Source organism: Ambystoma mexicanum, chromosome 11 (genome assembly GCF_040938575.1).
Source record: "Ambystoma mexicanum isolate Mex_15411 chromosome 11, UKY_AmexF1_1, whole genome shotgun sequence".
Taxonomy (NCBI): Eukaryota; Metazoa; Chordata; class Amphibia; order Caudata; family Ambystomatidae; genus Ambystoma; species Ambystoma mexicanum.
In genome coordinates, this window is record NC_090934.1 from 1,255,567,601 (window position 1) to 1,255,591,570 (window position 23,970).

The following is a 23,970-nucleotide window of genomic DNA, read 5'->3' on the forward strand; positions in this document are numbered from 1 at the left end:
CTCAAGCAGAGAACATGGCAGGATGTCTTGCAAAGAATGGAATTGGGTGTTCAGGGCGTGTGATAGCTGTATTTGATGATATTGGAGTACCGAAGTCTGAACATTATTTGCAGTTCAGCAAAGGGAACCAGGTTACCCTCCAACAGATCGGAGAGATGCAGTACATTACTGCTTTCCCACATCCCAAAACAGCCTTTTTTATCGACTTCAGACAGCTGAACGTTACGTCATAGAGATTAAGTCAGGGTTGCCGGGCCTCCCCAGCCCACATGCCAGTGCGCCTCCGCCCAAATATGCCTAATATGTTGCAATGTTGCATCATAATTGGAAGTGATCATTTCTTATTTGTCACTATATAGAATTTGGGTAGGAGGCAGTCCCACCATCCAACTCCGCTTGGCCATAATGTGTGGGTGTGGGAGATCACCATGTATCCAGTCATTTACCATTGCAAGTTGACCGACCCAGTAATACCTCTGCATATTGAGTAGCCCATACCCCTCCACCCATACTGATCTTGGCAGCGTAACCAAGGCAATACGGGGCAGACTGCCACCCTACAGGAGGTTTCGAAAGGCGGCATCAATTTTCTCAAATTCCACTCTAGGAATCAGAAGTAGGGGCATTTTGTAATATGTACAAATATCTGGGCAGAGTTTTTGAATAGGACCCCTTTCACAAGCAGTGTCAGCGGGAGAGATTTCCGGTGGGCTACATATTGGATGAATTGGGGGTGTAGGTTTGCATGTATAAAGTCGCCAATGTCAGATCCCACTTGTATACGTAGGTACTTAAAGCCTGTGTGTGATGCATGATGAGGGCAGTTTTAGGGAATGGCTCCATCCTCACCCTGAAGCGGGAAGAAAATGGACTTTTGCCAATTCACCCTGAGGCCACTAATCGTTTGATATTCATACAGAGTATGCATGATCTGCTAACGGGCTTGTTGTGGTTCCCCGCTGTATAGCAAATCCCTAACCCACTCCCCGGACTGCCCCAAAGAACTGTTGGGTATTTTGTGTAGATTTGGGACCTAGCGGTATTTTCTTACCGCCAAAAACAAAAATAGTTTAGTAATAACCACTCCTTGTATTTAGTTTGGGTTTGGTATTATAGTGGTATAGTGGCTATGCATTATTTCAATACACAGATACATTTGGTTGGTATACATTTTGTTGTCGTATAGTGATGAGCATAATTTCTTTGTTTTATTCGTGGCCCCAACATACAAAACCCCTTTCTTTTGTTTAGACTGTTCTTGTGATCTCTAGAGGCCTCAGGCTTCTACTTTATTCAATAACACCACATTTTCATATGGAGTGCCACTTATGGCTGTTATCACTGATTTATCTACACCAGTGAGCTATGCTTCCATAAAGTATTCACAATAACATGTGGTATTATCACTAATTTATTTACATTAGTGAGATTATATTTCCAGAGGCCTCTCTCTCTGCTGACTCATATACGTCCAGCAGACTATTGTGTTATGTTCCACTCAGAAGACACACACATACATATACACTGAGTGGAACCACGCACACAGCTATTTATAATTGCTCATAACCTTACTTTATCTACATAGACAGTTTGGCACATATATTACCTAATTCCCTCCTCTTTTATTATGTGATATGGGCTAAATGCACCAGAGAAAGACAGAAGCAAAAAAAAACTTTACACAGGTTGTGATTTATACCAGTTTCATTTCAAAATCATACATTACCAGCTTTGCAAGGCAGTCTTTTCTAGAATAAACATAAGAGAAACAATTGCAACATACATGGCATTTCGTTAGATTCTTTGCCACAATAAGGAAAACAGTGCATCAGTGGACTTGCATTTAGATGGCAACATTAGAGTGTAACATTTAAATACAGTGATTCTTCAATAGAAGCTATCGCTACGCTGCCTGCCTGAAATAGATTCCATTCACACACCACACCCTCACTTTGTATAAGATAATTACCAGCAATTTATAGCTGTTCAGCATGCGAAATCTCTGGGCTGGTCGGTTTCTTTAAATGGCTCAGGGCTTTCTTTTAGAGCACCCCACCGAGAACATGCAGTTCCAATCTGCAATCTTCTATTTTCAAGCCAGTGCTAATCGACTGGAATCCCCAGCCTGTGAAGGTCAGCAGTGCACTGGAACAACGCCTCTCAGCCCGGCAACCCCACAGCCCCTCCAGCCAAGTCCTCACCGAAGCTATGCAAAATGGACACTGCCTTTCTCCCTCCCCGAGGTGCACCAAGAAACCTCTGTTACAGCCCCTAACGTGACGTGCACCCAATAAAAGTCTATCATGTCATACCCTCCTTCAAACAATAGCTCACTTTTCAGTAAGAAACTGTATCCACTAATTTCCTGCTTATTCGAGTTTTCTTTCCTGAGCAAGGACCGTGAAAAGCACAGAGAAAGAGAAAGGAAAAAAAAATTCTGAATGCACGTTTAAAGTGAGCCTCAGCCTGCCTCATTTTGCACATGGAGAACACATTACAATATTAAGAAGTTAAAATCGTGTTAGTACTTGTTAATTATAATCATTAATCCTCTAATGTGTCTCCTGCAACAGAGGCTCAGGTGAGAAAAGAACATGGTGTGCTTTTAAATGTGAAAAATGGTTTGTTTTTGACCTGTGTAGCCTGTCTTCATTTACATGTCCATATGTAACACTGGCATCACAAGGATTGCTGTATCACATTATAGTAATACATTGATCCCATTCAATGGTGCTGTGCTCCCAAAACACGCTAAATAATCCTACATAGCCCAGACTAAGTCTGATCCGTCCCAAACCTAATTACAAGAGGCTCATAGCCAGTGTAAACAGCAGGGGGAGAGGCGACAGCCTGCCTCGCCCCCTCTGCATGGGAGGAAAGGTCCTAGAAGATACCCTGTTGACCCATAATTCTGTGGCAGGTGAAGCATAAACCAGTAAATCCAACTAATTAGTTCCAAACCCCATTCGGGTCATAATCTCCCACATAAAAACCCACTCACCAGAGTAAAAGGCTTTTTCAAAGTCTACCAAAAGCAGAGCAAACAGTTCAGCCAGCGCAGTTGCTTTTCTCATACTTTCACCCTGTCCAGTTTCCTCTCTACTCTTCAGCAATTTTAAAGCACCTCTCAGCAGAAGACAGCGGTTTGATGTTTACTATGATTTTTTAGCATTGTTTGCCCAAAAGCGGCATTTCTTGAAATGTAGTCAAGCGGCTAGCGCCTGCAGAATGAGTAGTGAGTGGCCCACCTGACTTCCTTCCATATTTTCTGTAAGAGCACATGCCTCTTTAAGGCAGCCAATTATGACTTTTCCCATCAAAGTAAGCAGGGAGACCATGATTGAGGTTTCCCCTTCAACTTGTAGGTCTCAATGTAGAGCCCAGCCATCTAACTGGAGTGGCTTTTGGGCCACAAACAATTGAGCTCCTTTTTCTGAGCTCCCTTGTCTGTTCTCGATACAATTCTTGTGACCTTGCCACGTTCAAGGTATGCAATGTCCTTTCTGCTTTCGTTCTAGGTACTGGCAAGAGAATGTGTAGAGAAATGTACTCTTGTCAAACCTAGAAATAACTTTGGGGATGTGTCCTCTAGACACACCTTGTCCCCATGGAAATGTATGGTTCCTCTGCACTCAATATCTGTAGCTCGCTAATCCTGTGTGTGGAGGTAATTGCACCCAAAAAGTCTATTTTAAAGGTTACCCATCGGAAATCTATTGAAGCCATGGGTTCAGAGGGCTTCTGTATGGGGGCCGATAAACCACATTCAGGTACCAAGGGTTATGGGGGCCCCTTCTCCACACATAATGGACCTTGGGTATTAATAAACTGTAGAAATGTCTTTTTCCGATAGGATTTGCTAGCTGGACAGTTTATAACATAGTGTTTAATTAGGCACTGATTGCTGCCAGATTAGGCCTGTATAAATCAAATGGAACATTGTCTGCTAGGTGCATGACATGAGAGCATAGTCTAACCTCGCCTCCTATGGGTTCTTGTTATTTCCTAGGCACCAGTGGCAGAAGCGCATGCATTTGCTGGCATTTTGAGACCTGGTGGAATCTTTACTTTCAGCTCTAATGAGCTCCATCTTATTTTCTAATGGCCCCAGATAAAAAAAACTAGGTTCTTGGGGACCAAGCGACTAAGGGAGATTGTGGGCTGAGGCTTCGAATTATCTCCTTCCTTGCTGATGTATTTATTTTTATTTTATTGGACATTTGTAAGGCGCCTATACACTGGTGTATCCAGGTGCCTTCAAGACATTATAGAGGGGGTGGGGTACCCGGGGTTATGGGAATTATGGGAGTACAACAAGTAAGTGGTTATATTGACCTTGTGTCAATCATACTGAACAAGTTCATGACAAGGTGATAAGTGGAAGAGGGGCTGGGGAGAGGTGAAAGAGTAGGGTACACCCACGGGTGAGGGGTGGGAAAGGAGCTTGAAGGCAGCTGCTGGCAAAGGATGCTGGGAGGGGCTGGTGGGGCGGTGGTGAGATCCCTGTATGACTGAAGGGACCCGGCCCCAGTCGCAGCGCCAGGTGGAGGGTTTAGCACAGGAGGGGGAGAGGTAAGGAAGAGGAGAAAAGGAAGGTATTGAGAAGATCCGGAACTTAGGAATACCCGGGACAAGTCTGAGTGGGGAATGGAGGCTGTTCGAGAGGAAGGCGTCAGGTGACGGATCTACCTCCCACTCTCTGCTTGGAGAAACGTTTGACCTGCATAGAGTTGGAGCCAGAAGAACGAAGGATTATGGCTGTGTGGTATTTTGGGAGAGAAAGCTGGATGTAGAGGTCCCACGCCTCAGACAGCCTTGTGGATGATGCAAAGGGTTTTGAATTTCATCCTTGCAGTCACCAGGAGCCAGTGGAGAGACTTTAGGGCTGGAGCGATGCGGTACCTTGGCTTGAGGCCGAGGATAGGTCTTGCAGTCCTATTCTGGATTAGTTTGAGGGGGAGGAAAGAGGGAGGTTCACTAAGATGCCATTGCAGTAGTCCAGCCTAGAGAAAACCAGGGCTCTGGAGACATTGAGCTTCTGGGTCAAGGTAACAAGAAAAGGAAGAATGCCCCTAAGGAGATGAAGCTGAAAATTGGACTTCTTAGCAAGGTCCATGATGTGTGGAGAGCGGAGTGAGATAATCCCAAGGTATTCTACCTCACAAGCAGGTGAGGGGAGGGCACCCAAGGAATCTGTCCAGAGTGAGGGGAAAACTGGGAGCAGGCGTCCCAATGAGAAGGATCTCAGTCTTGCTGGCATTTAGGCAGAGACCATTGCCATAGCACCATGCCTGAATAGCAGTGAGGCAGTCTAGTATAAGGCAGGAACTGGTGGTGGAGGAGGAGGTGGTAGAGAAAGGCAGCTGGAAAAAGCGGTCGTCTGCGTAACACTGGAAATGAGGGGTAGGTGTAGATCAGGTGGGCCAGAGGGTCCAGGTAGATGGTGAAGAGCCATGGCGATAGGATAGATCCCCGAGGGCCGCCACAGGTAGTGAGGCGGAGGTGACAAAAGGGCCCATTTGAACTTTGAGGGTCTGTTAGAGATAAGAGGGAAGCCACGCCAGTGCCCTGTCCATGATGCCTAGGGGTATCATGGAGATGGTGTATGAGGATGGAGTGGTTGATAGTGTCAAAAGCAGAGGAAAGCCTGCGGAGGATCAGATCCGAAGGAGTGTTAGAGTACAGATTGGAGAGTAGGTCTTCTCTGGTATTCAGGAGAGCAGTTTCAGTGCCTCTAGCTGCCCTGAAACCAGACTAGTGGTCATGGAAGCAGCCAGCCAATTCTGTGTGAAGGGTCAGTTGGGGATGACCAGCTTCTCCATGTGTTTGCCCAAGAAAGGGGTGATGGAGATGGGTTGAGGGAAAGAACCCGTGGCAAGAGTGGTTGCAGAGGTCAGCCAAGGCAGGGACGAGTGTCGTCCTTAGTTCTGTAGGAGCAGGGTAGCACCTGTTTAGATGACTTTCATAGAGCTGACAACTCTAGAGATCTCATCAGGTGCAATCGGAGAGAGGGAGGACAGTAAAGGAGGGGGGGGACAGGGGATCCGAAGAGGAGAAAGCAGGGAGGAGGGGGACAGAGGACAGGATGTCAAGAGTTTTGGAGGAAAAGTGGAAGGCCAGTGCAGAGCAGAAGGCATGGGAGGGAGGAGAGGAGGAGACTTCGTTAGGATTGGTGAGTTCCTTGCAGATTTTAAAGAGTTCAGCCATGTTATTTGTGGCTCCAGAGATGAGAGCTTGGACATGAGCTCTTTTCTTGGAGCAGATGGAAAGCCGGTATTGCCTTTGCAGTAGATGGCGTGCCAGTTTGTCAGGGGATGCGCTAGATGTCTGCCGATTTACACCTTCATTTCAAGGCCGTTAAGTCAGGAATCCTACCAAGAGTGGCATTTGGAGGCAGGTTTCATGCAGATACTCATGACGGGGGCAAGGATGTCCAGGGTGTTGGTGCTAGAGAGATGGAAGTTAGGGCAGAGTCAGAAGGAGAGTCCAAAGAAGGGGTCAAGGGAGGTATGAAGGAGGAAGCAAAGGCAGCGATTGACACACGCTTCATTGGTCGAATGACAGAAAAGTCTGGCAGTGCGGGGGAGGGAGACTGGGGACAGGGGAGGCCAAGGAAGGAAGAAAGGAGTGGCCGCACCAGGAGAGATGCGTGTTGGAATGTCTATCGAGATGTGGGCATCCAGTGTGTGCCCTGAAGAGTGGGTTGGGCCAGAGGGGAGGATGGTGAGGGAAAGTGTTGCAGAGTTCATGGAAGAGAACAGTGGCCTCATCAGGGGAGTCGAAATGGATGTTGAAGTCCCCAAAGAAGATGTGTTTGGGAGCGGAGAGGTCGGCCCATTGTAGGTCCGGTCTCATTGACAAGATCCAAAGGGCTTTACTTCCGAATGCCAAAATTTCAAGGATTGAAAAGGATGCCGTTGCTCTAGAGTACCAAGTGATCTGGCTTAACCATGTCAGTTTTGTTTGTAAATGGCCACCTGCCTTTTTTCTTTGCAAAAGGTTCTCTGTCAAATGGCATGTTGCCAACTTTAGCTTGGATATCGGGCCTAAAGTTAGTTGCTTTAAATCGTCCCTGACAGTGGAGGACTGCACCATTGCCCATCTGGCGAAAACCAATGTCAAGAGTGTGTACAGTCAGATTGCTTGGTCTGAAGCAGATTCTTTCCCGCAGTACTTCCTGTTTTCTTTTCATGAAGGCAGTCTAACATTGGGTCGACTTTTGGAGCCAAAGTCCCTATCCTTTCTCTCGAGGATGGTTAGTGTTAGCTGCTTTAATGATGATGGCTGCGGTGGTGATCTGCATGCTGAAGGCATTGCGCTTTCTGCCTTCCTTGTCCGTGTAAACCACAGTGCCAAGAAGGATTGGCAGACCTCTTACATGTGGCCACTGAGACCATGGAGTTTGGGTTTGACTGCGTCCAAAAGCATTTTGGGGCTTTTGTCAGGCATGCTATGTTTTTTGACCAATCAATCCTCCTTTACTAGAGCTGTGAAAGGATTCTTCATGGCCACTAATGACATCTAAGATGGGAACGGACATTACTTTGTTACCTCTCTTGGTGTTGGTATAGGAACCCTTTCTGTTAATATGATAAAACTTTTTTTTTTTTCTGCAGCTTTTCCCATGGTGGCATGAACAGCACAGATTTAATATACAGTGAATCCTGTGGAAAAGGTTCTTCAGGTTCCTCATCAGCTGGCAGCAGGTCATCAAATTCATGTTAAGATGCAGTGAGTGGAGGCCACATCTTGGCATATGCCCTCGTTGGAGTCCAAGGAGTTCTCGACTTGGTGCGGAACTGGATGCTCTTTGGCCAGAGGCAATCTTGCTTTTGCACCTAGTAGGAGCAGGAGGCTGTGCCTCGGAAGGCATTGGTGCAGTGTATGGTCAGGTCACCCTCGGAAGGATGGTTGGAGCATAGTTTGAAGTACAGATACCAAAGTGTCTAGGGTGCTCAGAATATCCATGGACAAATAATGTGCTGAGGGACCAGGTTTCTCCATTGGCTGCAAGGGACTGGACAATTCAATTGGCAAAGAGGGACCAGGATGTTCAATTGGCTGTTATATCAGCAGTATTGAAAGGGGCAGCAGTTGCAATGGTCCTTCTAAACCAGTATCAATTGTGGGCTCAAGGATGTCTTTTTCGAGAGACATTAGAAAGGAAAGTAAGGTTGCAGTGTAAAAATTGGTTGTTTTGGCCTCCAGGCTGTTGAGATCCATGGAAGCGTCATCAATGACCTATGTACAGCCAGAACCCAAGGGGTGATTGGTGATTGGACTTCCTGGAGTTGTGAATAAAGTAGTCGGCAACTTTGTTGACCGGGTGGCCCATGGGGGCTTGGTCAACATGGCCTTGGACGATGTCAGTCTATGGCATTGTGGATGTCTTATGTGAGTGCTTTGTGGCCAAAGACTTACTCGTCAATGGGACCATAGCCTTGGATGGGCCTGCGGTTGTCTGTGTCATGGATGAGTCTTTCGTTAATTAAGTTGACCGTTTTGATGAGACAACTTTTCAGTGAAAGCAGACTTATCAAGACCCTTCTGATTTCGTGTGGAATTATCCCACTTCACCCTTTTGACTTTAGTACCCTCTTATGGGATCTGGAACTTTTAGAAAGGTGGTTGTCTGTTTGCCTGCCAGGATGCAGGTGATGCTCAGCTCCTCACTGAAGCAGTTTGAGGTTATAGTGCCTTCACCAAGCCATGTGTTGTAAACTGCATTATTCTCTTGTACATTTATATGCAGGCTGAATCTGCTCTGTCTTCCTTTGTATTATTGTATTCTTAATTGGAACAGTTTCCTTAGCAATTGAATTGTTGATTGGCGTGTGGGGATTCTGAACAGGCAGAGAGAAGATTCAGCCTGCATATAAATGAACATGAGAAGAGTGCACTTTACAACACCAAGCAACTAGCATTTTGTTCCTGTCCTTTGGATTTTTACTTGAAAAGAATTGACCAGTAGAACAGTCTAGTAGAGGCATTCCTTATGTCTGTCTTCAACATAAATGTTCTTCACCCTGTATGTGGAGCAGGTTGTAAGGCTTTTCTTGACTTCAGTCATGGTAGACGGGGAGTGGATAGCAACTTAATGGGCTAGATTCTGAAGAAAACTAGCAGTAACTTGTGCTCCCCTCCAGCCTAGTACCTAAAGAGTGTAAACCCTCCCAGACCCCACAACAAGAAAGTACATATCTATTGCTACAGAAGGACATGCATTTTATAGCTGTAGATAAAAGCTTTGCGTGGAAAATCTAATAGTGAGAACTGCTGAGGACTCCAAACTGAATGTGCCGTAAAGAATGTGAACATTAGTTCCTGCAGTGAGGCTAAGGTAGGCAATACCTATTGGCTAAAGGGTAAACGACCCAACATGAATCTAATGGAACGCTAAAAAGAGTGGACGTTCTTGTTTTATCATTGAAACTGCTTTATTATTAGAGTGTTCCCAGTCTGAAGGTGAGGAATATTCAACCGCATGTGAATCTATGAAGGATTCATTGCTGGAGAGCAGACGTTACAGGTAAGTAACTTGTTCGAAACTGTACTGAATAAAGATCTACTTTGTACCACTCTGAAGAAGCAGAAGATTGTGGTTTGCTGCCAGCACGCCAACCCATAAAATCTGATGAGGGTATTCGATCTTCCTTTTTTGAGACATTATAACGTGTTGTGGCCTTCGCTAGTTATTGCATTGGTGGACTGTTCTGGCCAGGTCCTCGTCAAGTACCACAAAACGTGACTTGGAAGCACTTCTGTTTAACTCTCGAACCTTGAGATCTGGCAGACATGGCTCCCTTAGGGGCAGGTCATTCAAATCTTTATGCCTTTTCGTTTGACCCTAAAATGAATCTGCTGCCAGTGTCGAAGCATTTTTTGATGGCTGGAAGGTTTGTAAAAAAAAAAAAGCATTTTTTACCACCCTTTGAGAATGCTACAATCACTAACCATAGGAGGAAGGCTAACAACTGACAAAAATGGTAATCCCAAACCCCTTTGTGTAGATAACTCGGACAGAGCAACCAGGTTGAACTCTTAAGGTCGGAATAGTAGGCTGATGCAAAGGTACAATTAGTCCACACTTCTATTTAGAACATGCACCGCACTAATACTGAAAAATATATACTTGATATAAGTAACAAATTTAAAGATATTGGGTCAAATTAAAGTACTTGGGTATATTTTAATATTGTTTTATCACCAAGCATATTTATAAAAGCAGTAGTGTACATACAGAGACTCAATCACAATGTCTATATGTGGGTCCTCTAACAGAGTTGAGCACCCAAAAGAAAATGGCGGGGATTGAGAGAACCATGGAACCATAAAACCTAGCAAGCAGATAAGTTCCCTATGGACCTGCACAATAATATACACTGGCGTATAAAGATACCACCCAACTCTAGTGGATGTGGAAGGCCCTAGACGCGATGGTCAGCCCCTAACTCATATGGTAGGATATGAGATGAGGGAAACTGAGAGGAGGAAAACGCACAATTTGACCAACAGGGAAAAATGTAGAAAAATCCCTAGGGTCTAGAACATCGATCCACAATAATTTGGGCTCCTCGGCCATTATACAATTATGCATGCACGGTCACATATAATATTACTATATAGCATAGTGAAAGTCAAACCGTTGTAAACCAATACAAAAGCTCCCCAACAACATTTTAGCAAAAGGCAGCTTAAACATTCCAGGGAAATATATACACATAGTGCAAAATGTATGAAACCTGGTCCAGAGCTCACAGTGCTGCTAGTGGATCCAGGAAAAATGTCCAGGGGCAGGTAAGTACCCTATAGTCAGTTTAGTAGAGTAAGTTCACAGTTCCATTGGAATGAATGGGAAAGTTAAAGAGCCCGCCTTTTTAATGGAGGCAAGTCTGATCTACCCCAGACATAAGGAGTCTGCGATGGGAAACCCCAGGGATGGCCAAAGGAGACACCAAAAAAGTGTTAAAGGTTGGAAGATGTAACCCGAGCCCCAGAAAAAGTTGCCACATAACCGGAGAACCCCCCACTAGAGGTCTCTGGGCATTGCAGTGTAGACCAGTCTCCAAGAAACCACCTGCACACTCGAGGGTGAGCATCCCAAATAATCGCCCACGCCAGGGCCCCGAGTTGAGTATTCACAATGATGGCTTCAGCATAAATGGCTCAAGCAACTCGAAACAACCCAGTGAGTAAATTGCTCTTTTGCAGGGGTGCAGTTTTCACAATTTGGTTGCCAACCATGGGCCAACGACAATTCCAGTGACCCACAAAAGGAACAAAGGCTCTTCACCCCCCTCCCACCTGAAAACTGAGGCAGGAGCACAGCAGAAAATGGTCACAGAACAGGGCAAATAACTTGAGGCACCCACTGAAATCCCAAGCTGACAATCTGGTGCAGTGATTTAAGTTGCTGCACCCCCACCCAACAACAATCCACAGCCAAGCAGACGATCATGCCAGGATGTGGCAGTGAACGGCCCAGAAAACGTTGAGGGCTTCACCCAGCAGATGTGGGAAGTTGCCAGGAGTCTTCAAAGATACCAGACTGGACATCTAGTGACAAATAACCTAAACCGGGATATGCCACTACACTTACCTAATAACGCCAACGAGGTTGAAAAATGGTGGAAATTGAAGGGAAACTTCCTTCTGTATGTTGGCAGTTGTGCCACTCACTTACAGGAGCAATAAAGCAAGCAGGACATAGCCTAAATACTGTTGCAGAAAGGGCTGGCCAAAAGCCAGCCAGTCAATCACCCAAGGGGTTCGATAACAAACCTTAATTGTTGATCAGTGGAACTGTCACCTAGCCTTATCCACCCCGCCCCACAGGAAGTGAGAGGGATAGTCCATAGACCTAAATCAGTTAGGACCCAATATGGAGGCTACCGTTGTGGGCTCACAAAGACCTCACATGATCAAAAAGGCAATTTTAAGGCCACCTCTTGGTCATTTAGACAAAGGAAAGCCCTGAAACACAAAATGGCAGAGATCAGGATTTAATGAAAGCCCATTGGTACCCCAATGGCTATCAAAAAGGTACATTGGGTTATCAATGCTGCAAAATGGCTTGCACTCTTGGGGACACCAAAACTAATTTCTAGCTGCCACTAATGTATTTTAAAAACCTGTGAAGGGTGATAAAATCACCTTCGGGCACGAATGGAGAGCCTGGAAGGCACCTCTGAAAATCACCCCTGAGACTGGGCGACTTGGGGTCGACCCAATACCATGTACCTTAAGTAAGGTATAAAGTGAAGCATTACTTCAAGACATGTTCTCTGGCTACCAAAAAGAGATCAAGGAACCCAAAAAGGCAGAGGCAAAATGTTGAGTGGCCCTAGAATACCTAGAATAGAAATTTTGGCTTAACGGAGTGTATACGATTCCTCTTCAGAATTCAAGCACTTCAACGCCTCTTTATGCCTGGAAGACAATAAGACTTGAGTGCCATCTGTTACATGTCTTTTAAGTAAGAGATGCTCCTTCCTTAAACCCAGTTTAAAACAATCAACAATTAATTGGCTGTGCAGATCGGTAGTAAAGAATGAAAGGGAAGCCAAAAGTGGATGTCTGCCAGCCCTTATTTCTGACTTATCCATGCTACTTATCAGTAATATTTATTGCAAGTTATATCTCTGCTTTGTTTTCTGCACCAGTCCATCAAATTCACCCCCCGTTTTGCCATTGGTTTGTGAAGGCACAATCCTACAGGAGATGCCCCTTGAATGGCCGACCTGCCAATCCTGAGCCAGGTGGTGTTTTGAGGCTCCTTGCCTCCTGTGTCCAGTTATTTAATGCCATGTTTTGTCTGCCCCATGAGCAGCTTCACCTACATGTGTGGGGCCCTTACTCTGGAACCATTAGAATCTTAGTTGTTTGCAGATAAACTTTTGGGTAGACAATGCCTATTGGTCATGGGCACAGAGAAACCATCACTTTTGGGTTTTTCCATTATGGTTGGGCTGTCCGACAATACGATGGTGCATGGTGCCAGAGGTCTTAACCTTTACACCTCTAGGTCTGCAATCTGTAAATCCTAAAAGGTGCATCAAAAATACTTTCTGGACTTTAGTCTGTGCACGAGTGGTTTTGTTTTTGCTTTGGAATTGAAGCATATCACCCGGTGACTTACATGTGGGATCACATATTTGAGCCATCTGACCAATAAAAGTAGCCATTTTAAATCCTACTCTTCCGATTTGGCTTCATTTGGCCCCATTAGTAACTATGTACCCGGAGTGGTTTTCATTGCTAATTTGTCTTCTGTTTTGGCATGCCTTTTTTAATGCATTGCATCTAGTGACCTGGAAGACTCTAACGTGATGTGGACTTGCAGAGTGAGGGAGCTACATGCCCTTATTGAATAACACCCTATAAACTGTTCCTTTTGTGACAGGGAGATCCCTTTCTGGTGAAGCTTTCTCAGAATTTCAGGACAACCGGGAAATATTTTTGTTCTGGACGTCTTCCAAAAGCCTCATTTGTTGCTTATTGCAGTCAAACGTTTACAGCATTAATTCAGTTCGTCAATGTGGCTGACTATCCATTTGTTTCCTTGATTTATTTATTGCCAACTATGATTACCTTCCCTGAGCTGCAAGTATTCCTGGCTTCTGACAGTGTTTGGGGATTTCAATGTATTTTACAATGATGCTAAATTAACGTCTGCAACTTTTAGTTACAAAGGGAAACTTTAATCTGTAATTGTGAGCTGCTCCACCTGTATTTCCGGCACAGCGGTGGCATCTGCTCCCCAATAGATGCAATGTTGGGTCTTGCTTCACTTCAGAAAATCCTTTACATAACCTATAGGTTATCTGCTGACATTCTTATGCTCTGGAGACTTCCAATGCATTGAGGGTAATGCCGACATGCAAGTTACTCAAGTAGTGACATTTGTACTCTTAATCTTTAAGCCCCCCTTCCTTTAGGAAGGGGAGCTTGAAGATTAGGCCTGCCATGCCCACTCTTTAGTCTATGAACTGAGGAGGCAGATTGGGCGTGTTGGGGTCGTGGTCTTTGTGCCTGTGGACCCACATGTGCATACTAGCAACTGCAAACATTTCCTTATTGCTAAACTACTGGGCTTAACATCTCATGCTGCATGCAAGGTTGGGGCGGGGGCATGAGGGCTGCAGGAAGAGGAGTACAATAGTCACTATGATGAGTAACTTGTACTTAATACGGGTTGCCTGTGGTTTTTGATTATAGGTTGTGTGGGAAGGGAATGGGCTTTCAGATGCACAGTGAACCTAGCCTCTGATGAAAGTGTGGTCTTGCACTATATTTGGGTTGAGTATGTTTGCTGGCTTGGAAATAAAAAAGCTGTCTGACACTTTGTATCTTAAGTTGGCAGTGTAAAAACAGATGTGCAGAGCATGTGTGCACAGCTAGCAGTTACATGCTTTCATCTCACCTCTGTGTATTAATCTCTTTCTCTGTCTCTTCTCTTCACACACCTCTGTAGCTGCGTGAAAATGCTCAACTTGTGGTGAGTCCCTCTCTCTAGTGCACAAGAAAGGGAGTGGACCAGCCTGGCCTGGGAATCCTCCCAACCCTCCTTGCCCCTGCATTTTCCCTTGCATCACTCCTCTTGAAAAGCAACAAAAGAACAGCCAAATAAAAATGAACAAAGTAAATACTCTGGTTAGGGAGGAGGAAAGGGAAGGGCTAACATTGTATTTTAGCCATCCGGCTAGCTGTAAAGCATTTGCTTAACTTCTTAAAACCCCTAGCGTAGTAGTGCTTCCTCTTTCCATTTTTTCCAATTACTTATTTTGTGGCTTTGTTTGCTCCTATGTGTGTACCCTTAAATTGTTCCTGGAAATCTATCTGCTTGTAAGACGAGCACAGCTAATCTTTTTTTTAAAGAAGGTACACTTTACATATTGGACCAGGTGCCTCCATGTTTTCTCCCCTATTATTCAGTGGGTCTTTAAAACACTAAAATGTCCATGTGTATGTGACTATGCATTTCTCCCCAACTCCAGATTGCAACAGCAAGTTGGATATTGTTTGGGGGCGGGTGGGAGAAATTAGATGGTGTTTGGGAAAGTTGGAATTTGTTTTGATACAATGGAAAAAGGGTCTGCATCCTTTCTGTCCGGATGTTTTAAACTACAACTGAAATCGGGTCCCATCCTGCGGTCAGTGGTATGGGATCCAGGTAATCTTAGTCTAAACCTTCTGGAAAGCCAAAGGTTTCAAACCCTTATGATAGACCATTAGGGAAGAAGATTAAGTTCTTGAGTCTAGCCTGGACGGTGTTTTGAGGATGTCATAGGGTTGCCGCTGCAGTAACAAATATGGTGGAAAGATTTGTATTGTTCCTTGGGTTGCAAATAGGCAAAGTAGTGGTCTTTGGATCTGTAAATGTGAACCACAGAGCTCAATTTGGCTCCATCTATTCATTTTTCTTTATTTTCGAATTGATTGTCCCGAATAGTGATTCAAATTTTTGCTACTGCTCAAGGTATGCTAGTTTTGAACAGTTCAATAATGTTATCCTTCTTGCATAGTGTGCCCTTGCTCCTGGAAAAAGGAAATGTATGCCCCTCCCCAAAATATCTTCTCTTCTGAAATGGAGACAGAACATGGGCGAACCCCCACACTCCTCTGTCTCCCCATCCCCTTTCAAAGAATACACCATACAGACCTCAGAAACCTATAGAAAATGTCTCTGATGTCCATCCTTCCCAATAGTCCCATTTATGTGAAATGCTACACCCCAAAACCATTCATATATGGCGTCAAGTACTCTACAAAGAAAGTGCCCCTTCTAAAATATCCAGTTCTTTCAAATGTGTGCCCCTCCCCCAAGAGTTGTTTGACAATCTTCCACTGCAGATTCTAAATCATGGATATAAGATTTGTTTTACCCTTCACAATTATCCCTTATAGGTTGGGAAGATGCAGGAAGATCATTTTGTTTTTTTTATTGACCTATGGTTTATGTCAAACCTTTATCATTTCACAATTAGCGCTAGTATATAAAACAATTTAGAGAAAGTCAAGAGAAATAGAAGAATGAGAAATTGATGAAGCTAAAAAGTGATTAAAACTTCAAATATCCTAGTTCATTGTACATAGAGTGGTAATTATAAAGGAGAGTTCAGTGCAGATAGAACAAACAATTTAGTCATCTGAAACTGTCATGCTTTTTTCTTTTCAAGATTATTTTACTTAAGGTAGTGAATCTTTAAGCTATCTTCATCAGACATAAAGTTTGTGAGTGATTGCATGCATAGTGATTGAAGACAAAAAGATTGATGGAACTCTTAACTCTCGTGGGCATAGGGAGTCTAAAAAAGCTGTCAAAGCAAATTTAATTTTGTTTTCTCCTTTATACATATATTCCCACCAATCCGATATGCTCTTAGACGGTGTGTTCGATGTTAAGAACCGTAGATATTTTTATCTGAGGTGTAAGCTTGGGGCATAATTGTCGGATGTCAAGTGTCTCTTCTGAGGCTTTACAAAGCCTACATGCGCCAGTTCTATCAATGCTCTTTCCTTTGAAGTGTAATATCCGATTAGTCGGTAGGAGGTTCAACCTAAAGCATAAGAGGTCACGATGTTCTGAACTAGGGTATTTGCTCAGGTATTTCGTAAGGACATTTAATGCTCTTATATCACGGTCTTAATTTGCATATAGCTTGTATTAACATTTTTCTGATTGTCTGTATCCAGTCCCATTGTCATAGTTTTTTCCTTGCTGCATCAGGGTTTTTTATTAGAGTTTCTAACTTTGTTAGTCTTTTAAAGAATTGTGTGACATTGTTGGTACCACAGTTTTTGTACGCAGTCAATTTGATTGTTCTCCTTGCATATAATCATATAGAATTGGGAAGGTGCAGTCGGTCTAATGAGCTTCCGAAATAGTCAGAGCCTTCCATGCAACAATTGAATGTATTGAAACTAGCCTTATTATACTAATAGGCGTACATCTTGGTAGATTTAAAAATCAATTCCAAAACAATCCTTCAATTGAAGACCATTCTTTCCATGGGAAGGACAAAGCGGTTTCGGCTCCATACACTAGGATTGGAATCACGTTCTGTTTGTAGATTTTTTTGACGGGTAATAAATGGTATTTTCAATATATTCTGTGTACGATGGCTCCTTGGGTGGTAAGATTCTTCATCTTTGATCTTGGCTCAATGCGTGGTATGTCGCATATGCTTTGGTTTATCTACCCCGTGGTAACACATTTCTGACTTGGGCAATGAGCTCCTTTCCCAGATAGCGGTAAGTTGTTGTGTTTTTTTTTTTTATGCTTTCTGATCGTTGTAGAACCATTATCACAGATTTTGATGTGTTTATCTTTAGCCCGTTTCTTTTGATGTATAGATCAAGAGCATTCAATTTTCTTTGGATGCCAATTGGTGTCTGATCTATTATAAAGAGATCATCCACATAAAGCATCCTGCCCACTGTATTAGTTTATTTTTGGGGGGAAATGCATCAACTGTTTCTAGCGTTTCTTTCAGATATGATTTTAACAGCTCCGTTGCTAGTGGGCAACCTAGTTTCAGGCTCCGAAAAGTTGGTATGTTTTTGCATAATAGGTCCTCTTTGTTTAATCTAATTTTAATAGAAGTTTTTGAGTACAAGGCTTTTATTGGCGCTAAGATATGGTCAGGGTAGTTTCATTAAACAATTTTTGATTTCCATAAACGGCCTCGATTCACACTGTCGAAGACCTGAGCTAGAGCTATCGACGCAATGTATATTTTTGAGTCTTCCTTGAAGGATCTTAATTTTAGGACATTCAATATGAGCAGGTTCAAGCAACATCCCACTCTTAACAAAACAAGTTTCTTATATCATAGTGGCCAGAGGACAGAACCCAATCTTTAACTCTTGAGAGAATGACAGATGCAAATATTTTCCCCAATACGTCTAATAATGCTATTGGTCGATAGTTCTTGAGGTCAGATCGCATGCCCTTCTTAAAGATGGGGGATCACAATCGCTGTCTTCCAAGACTCAAGTATTTTCTTTTTTGAAATGATTTCTTTGAATAATACCAAACAGAAGTCTGCCCACTCCTCAGTGGCTTCTTTTAGCATGAAGTTAGAAAGTCCATCTGGACCAGGAGCACGGGAGTTGCTTGCTTGTTTGCTTAATTAGTGTAATGATCTCTTATCTATCATAAAGGAGTGTCCATTTGCTTAGTGGAACATCATTAAATTTGCACCAATATAAGAATCATAGTTTTTCTTTTTAATCCTGCCAGAAAATAAGGACACTACCACCTGAATTCCCTGTAAAATGCCTGCCATCACAGTTCCTATTGTGAGTGTATAGCATACTATGTGGCACTTTTTTTTTCTTTTTTAGTTCTTAATCTTTGCCAGTAGTCCCTTCGCATACTATTGTTTCCAAAACTTTGACTCATGGTGTGCCTTTTTATTTTCCTCGTTCTGCTGCATTGGGATAGTCTGCCCAACTTTCTCACTAGGGTGGTTGACTGTTATTCAACAAATGCTGTAAATGTGGTGGTATACAGGAAGGCAGATAGGTATTTAAAGTGGTTTCTAAAAATGCTTGGTGGGCAGCTAATTGGTAGCATGCAATGCCTTTCAGATCACTGTGTAAACGCAGGCCTAGACTTGAGCATTAATGAATCTTCAGGAGACTAGGCATCTCTGCAGGCGCCAAGCCTCTGGTTGTAGTAATAAACTCTGCCACTTACCAATAGGTCCTTTTTTTACAAGATCCCTCTGTCGTGTCTCCCAGTGTCCCTGATTTGGTGGCGGCTCGCCCGCTTGGTCAAAACCAAGGATGTGCAGAAAATGTCACTGCTTTCCTGTCCTCATATCTGAGCATCTCTTGATTTCTCTCTGCATTCTACATCGGGACATCAATTTGGAGTATTTAATCTTGTCAAGATTAATATCCTTTATAGCAAGATTTAGGCTATCCGGGGCTGAGGGTCAGTGTGTTGGTGCATCATCACATGGAAGCTCCCACAATGTAAATGGTTTCAGCCTGTATTTTCTTTTGAGCGTCTTGTTTTAGAACCTTTTATAAAAGGACTTATCTTTGGAACAAACTTTCTCTGGGAGACAAGTTTTAGCCAGACCATCCTAACTGGAGTTTCTAAGACCTATAATTCAGAATGAGGACTGGATGCCTGTTTTTCTTGCAAAAGAGCTTTGGACTGTCCAGACCTTCAACTCTGTACAACATGGCAACTTTGGGGATATCCTGATGTGACAACAAAAAATAGTTTTCCATCAGCTATTGATTTGGGTTAATAAGGCATTCTGAAATTAATGACTTCTGCAGTCACTAAACATTTTTTTTCTGAGCACTGTTGAGCTAGCTATGGCAATCTTTTCTTCAGAGCTGACCAGACAGGATAGTGTTAGATTATTGTGCAGTGTCTGCATTGAGAAGGCAGTCTACCTTCTGGAGCTACTCATCGGGGTATCGCAAAATACCAAGAAAATGGGTATCTTAGGAAAAAAAATTGCAATATTTTTCTTGCTTTGAGTGGTTAAAATTATTATACAAGTTCATTTGGGGATACAATTGGAAAAAAATCAGGCCACTTTAGATTGGTTGTTAGAAATGCTGAAGAGCTAGCCAGCTAAATCAGAACCTCGACTGAGTTGGGCAGTTCTGGTAGCTTGAAATACTCCCACAGAATACGCTTGAGAAAGTTATGTCCTTGTTTTGTCTATCTGGACAGAGCGGAACCCAGGTGAAATATTTTAGACCAACCGTTTTCAGAAACTACTACTCCCTTAAAAGCAGATGCCTAATAAGTGAGTTTAGCCCTCACTGCATATATTTCTGTGCAACCTGCAATCAGTGCTTTGGATCCTGCCGCCCTTTGTTGGATGCTGAATCCTATTACTCGGTTTGGAAGTGAAAGGTAGTGGCGAAATGCAGAGGGAATAGCCTGGTGTGGAAGTCTGTGTGGAAGGGAAGGAGTCTCTGGTCAAAGTGGCAAATGGTCTTTTGAAGTGGTGGGTGGAGTAGGCTGGCCAAGACTGAGCATGCATGCTTTGCAGCAGTGGGGAGGTTTGAAAACCTTAGTGGAAGAGGGAAAGAAGGTGCTCTGCAGGCGAGTAGTTTTTGAGTTCACCACTGAGGCAAAGCGGCTAAGTTGAGCCAGTGCAGTGGGACTATGGATGGTGTAATTAACTCAATATTTGTATCCCATTCTGGGTTCTTTAGAGTCTGCAGATGAGCTGCCCAGATAAGTGGTTCTCGTAGTTTGGTCTGAGCAGATGGTCTGTAACAATGGCTTTGTGATGGAAGGACAACTGTGGCTTTTTGGATATTTACTTTTTATTGAACATTGACAGTTAAACTGGTGCAGACTATTTGACCTTGATAGCTAGCAAGAGGTTGGCATCGATACAAAATCGGAGGGTTTTAACTTTGGTCGAAGGTATGCAAGGGAAAGCACAGAAAGGGGTGGAGTGGCTCAAAAATTCCAGTGGCCAGAACAGCGGCTTAAAATTAGAACTTGAGTTTTGTTCATGTTCAGCTTGAGATGCCTAGGGTTTCAAGGTTGTCACCCCAATGTGGTTAGGGAACAACAGTAAATATTTGAGGAGGTGAAGCCTTACTGTATTTTGGGATAGGTCTGTCAAAGGAAGGAGGTCCCTGGCCCAGCAATACTGCAGACGTCGGCTTTGAGGCATGCAAGAACGTGGGATGATCAGCAGTGTGAATGTTTTTGAGAAGACCTGTAGAATCTGAATGCCCATGCCTTTGTCATAGCATAGACAAGTCATTGAGAGCAGATTTGCACTGTTTAAAGGGGTAGTCCAGCTAAAAATGTTATTTAAAAAATAGATGGGCAACATTAAAAGAAAAACACTAGCACTTTTTTTTTTTAAAACTACCTATGTAAAATTTTGAGCTATTCAAGCTCAAAATTCGCAAAAGCAAGCACATGGGCGCATCCATTTTGTGAAATGGATGCCCGCCTGTGCTGGCTTTTGCTTTTGCCGCACTAATGAAGGAAAAGCCAGCCAGCTGTAGTAAACAAAAGCTACCGCTGGGTGGCTTTTCCTTCATTGGTGCTGTACGCGGAGGACGGGGACCGGAGACCAGAGCAGGAAAGCTGCAGCTGAATCTCAGTAAGTGCTATTTATTTATTTTTAAAAATAAGCACTAGCTGCGTTTTTTTTCTATGTTTTCCGGGCTGGAAGAGCCCGGAAAACTTAGAAATAAAACCGCAGCTTTAAAAACGTTGTATTTATGTTTGCGGTCGCTTTTGAAGCAACCGCACACATAAATACGTTATTGTGTTTGAAAACGCTGCGTTTTTTCTTTCCAAGTTTCTCAGGCTCCTCCGACTCGGAGGAGCCTGAGAAACTCGGAAAGAAAAACTGCAGCGTTTTCAAACACAACCGCGTTGTGTTTCTGCCTGCTGTGGCTATCACTTTGGGTCTCCGGTGCTCCCCCAGGGGCGCACCGGAGACCCAAAGTGAAAGCCAAGGCAGGCAGAAACACAACGCGGTTGTGTTTCTGCCTAAATCTGCTTTCCCATTTGGGGGGAGCCCGAGAGCCACAGCAGGCAGAAACACAACGCGGTTGTGTTTGAAAACGCTGCGGTTTTTCTTTCCGAGTTTCTCAGGCTCCTCCGAGCCGGAGGAGCCTGAGAAACTTGGAAAGAAAAAAACGCAGCGTTTTCAAACACAATAACGTTGTATTTATGTGTGCAGTAGCTTCAAAAGTGACCGCAAACATAAATACGTTTTTAAAGCTGCGGTTTTATTTCTAAGTTTTCCGGGCTCTTCCAGCCCGGAAAACATAGAAAAAAAACTGCAGCTAGTGCTTATTTTTTTAAAAAAAATAAATAGCACTTACCGAGATTCAGCTGCAGCTTTCCTGCTCTGGTCTCCGGTCCCCGTCCTCCGCGTACAGCACCAATGAAGGAAAAGCCCCCCAGCGGTAGCTTTTGTTTACTACAGCTGGCTGGCTTTTCCTTCATTAGTGCGGCAAAAGTAAAAGCCAGCACAGGCGGGCATCCATTTCACAAAATGGATGCGCCCATGTGCTTGCTTTTGCGAATTTTGAGCTTGAATAGCTCAAAATTTTACATAGGAAGTTTAAAAAAAAAAGTGCTAGTATTTTTTTTTAATGTTGCCTATCTATTTTTTAAATAGCATTTTTAGCTGGACTACCCCTTTAAGTGCCTCTAGGAAGGTGGACTTTATTTTTACTAGGGACTTGGCTAAAGGGATATGGAATGTTAAGAGTGGGTGGGGGAGTGCAGAGCTAGGAAAACGAGCATAGTCTCTGATTTGCAATGATTCTGATGCAAAGTTGACCAATTAGCCACATAAGGCAGGGGAAGAGAGGATGGAAGAGTTCACTGATGACTCTAAAAAGCAGTGAAGACTTGTGACCTATTCTGAAGGCATAGACTTGCTGGATGTTAGAGTTTTTATGTGAATAAAGGGAAGTAATGGGGAGATTTCCCTAGGGCCTAGTAGACTGAATCCCAAAAGCTTTTCCAACACCTGAATGGGGCCTTGTTTGGAATGAGTTTAGGTTGGAACCTTCCGACAAAAGGTTTGAGTTGGTGCGTGGGCAACCTTTCCTGGTGTTGGTCAGAGAGGATGTGCAAAAGGCTAGGCTTGGGGAACTTACAGTGACACCATAGAGGCTAGCATGCATTTGGGAATGCTGGCCCAAAGCGTTGGGGCATGAGAGGTGGTGCTTGTTTCCAGGGTTTTTGAAGATGTTTTGGGTGGGAAAGAGTAGGGTTGTGTACTAATAAAATAGACAGTCTGACCTGTGTTGGCTAGAATCATTGGTGTGTAGCCTTTGCAATTAGTTGGGCCAGAGCCCTCCTGTGTTGCACCTAGGTTGGTCTGGGAGGATATGGCATGGGAGAGCAGATGTAGATTGCCCCAGGTGTTGAAGCACTCTTACAACAGGTTGGGGTGCCATGCAAAATGACAAGCCTAGCGAGTGATGGTATCTGGACTTTCCATCGAAAATGTATGCATCAAATTCATTTCCATCAAAATCTATTAATTGAATTGCTTTTCCATCGAAAAGCATATTCATTGAATACATTTTGATGGATAATTAGATTTAGGGTTAGATGTTGGGGTTAAGGGGTTGTGGGGGTTGGGGATCTGAGGGGGAACCCCCCCAATATACAATAAACATTAAAACGTTACAAGGAGCTGGCCAGTGCCGATATTTCAGCACTGGACAGCTCCATGTAACGTTTTAACATGGAAAATAAATTCTTTTACATTTAAAAGTACATATCCATCGAAACATGCCCATTCCTATCTATATTCGATGGACAAGTTTCGATGGATATGTACTTTTAATGTAAAAGAGAACATTTCGATGCAATTATTTCTGATGAATTTGCTTCGATGGTTTCACTGTTTGATTTCGATGAAAAGACGATAAACCGCGAGTGATTATCCATTAATGTGATGGTGTGAGCTGTATGTTCAATACAGGGCTAACAGGTGCTCATAACTGTGGAAGTGCATGCCCTGAGAGTCCTGCTCAGGCATGTCTAGTTCTATGAAACCACTAGTAGTTTCAGGGAGGATAGGTGTAAATATTGAGTCACACAGCTATGGTTATTAAAAGGGCAAACTGTTTGAGAAGTTGGATCAGCGAAGAAAGTAAAGATTTTGAGACTATGCTGGGAGCCAGAAGGGCTTTCCATCCAAATGCTAATTTACAATCAGTTAGGATAAACTGGAAGGTCAGTGCGGAAATTCGTGGGTTGGTGTAACTGGTAGAAGGTACCACTGAATAAGGAAATATTGGGCAGAAAAGAGGAGCTATTGATACAGAAATGTTCGAAGAACAATTCTGAATAGAAAGGTGTATTGAGGGGTGGATTGGAGAAGGAAACGAGACTTCACAGAGACATTGAGGCAGGAAAGATGGAGGTTGATTCTTGGTGCTCACTTTCCTTTCTGGATATTAGAATATTATAGGTGAGAACTGCAT

The 23,970-nt window shown here is 43.6% G+C and overlaps 1 protein-coding gene across 7 annotated transcripts in view; it reads left to right on the forward strand.

Moving 5' to 3' along the window:
* CSNK1G1 (casein kinase 1 gamma 1) overlaps nucleotides 1-23,970 on the forward strand; it is a 1,083,432-nt gene that overhangs the window by 1,039,377 nt on the left and 20,085 nt on the right. For 2 of the 7 annotated variants that reach the window (XM_069624683.1, XM_069624690.1), the window contains one exon: nucleotides 14,474-14,497. The exons of the other annotated variants lie outside the window; for them this stretch is intronic. In XM_069624683.1, coding sequence (XP_069480784.1) covers nucleotides 14,474-14,497 — 24 coding nt within the window. The remainder of the gene's footprint in view (nucleotides 1-14,473; nucleotides 14,498-23,970) is intronic. 7 annotated transcript variants of the gene reach the window in all.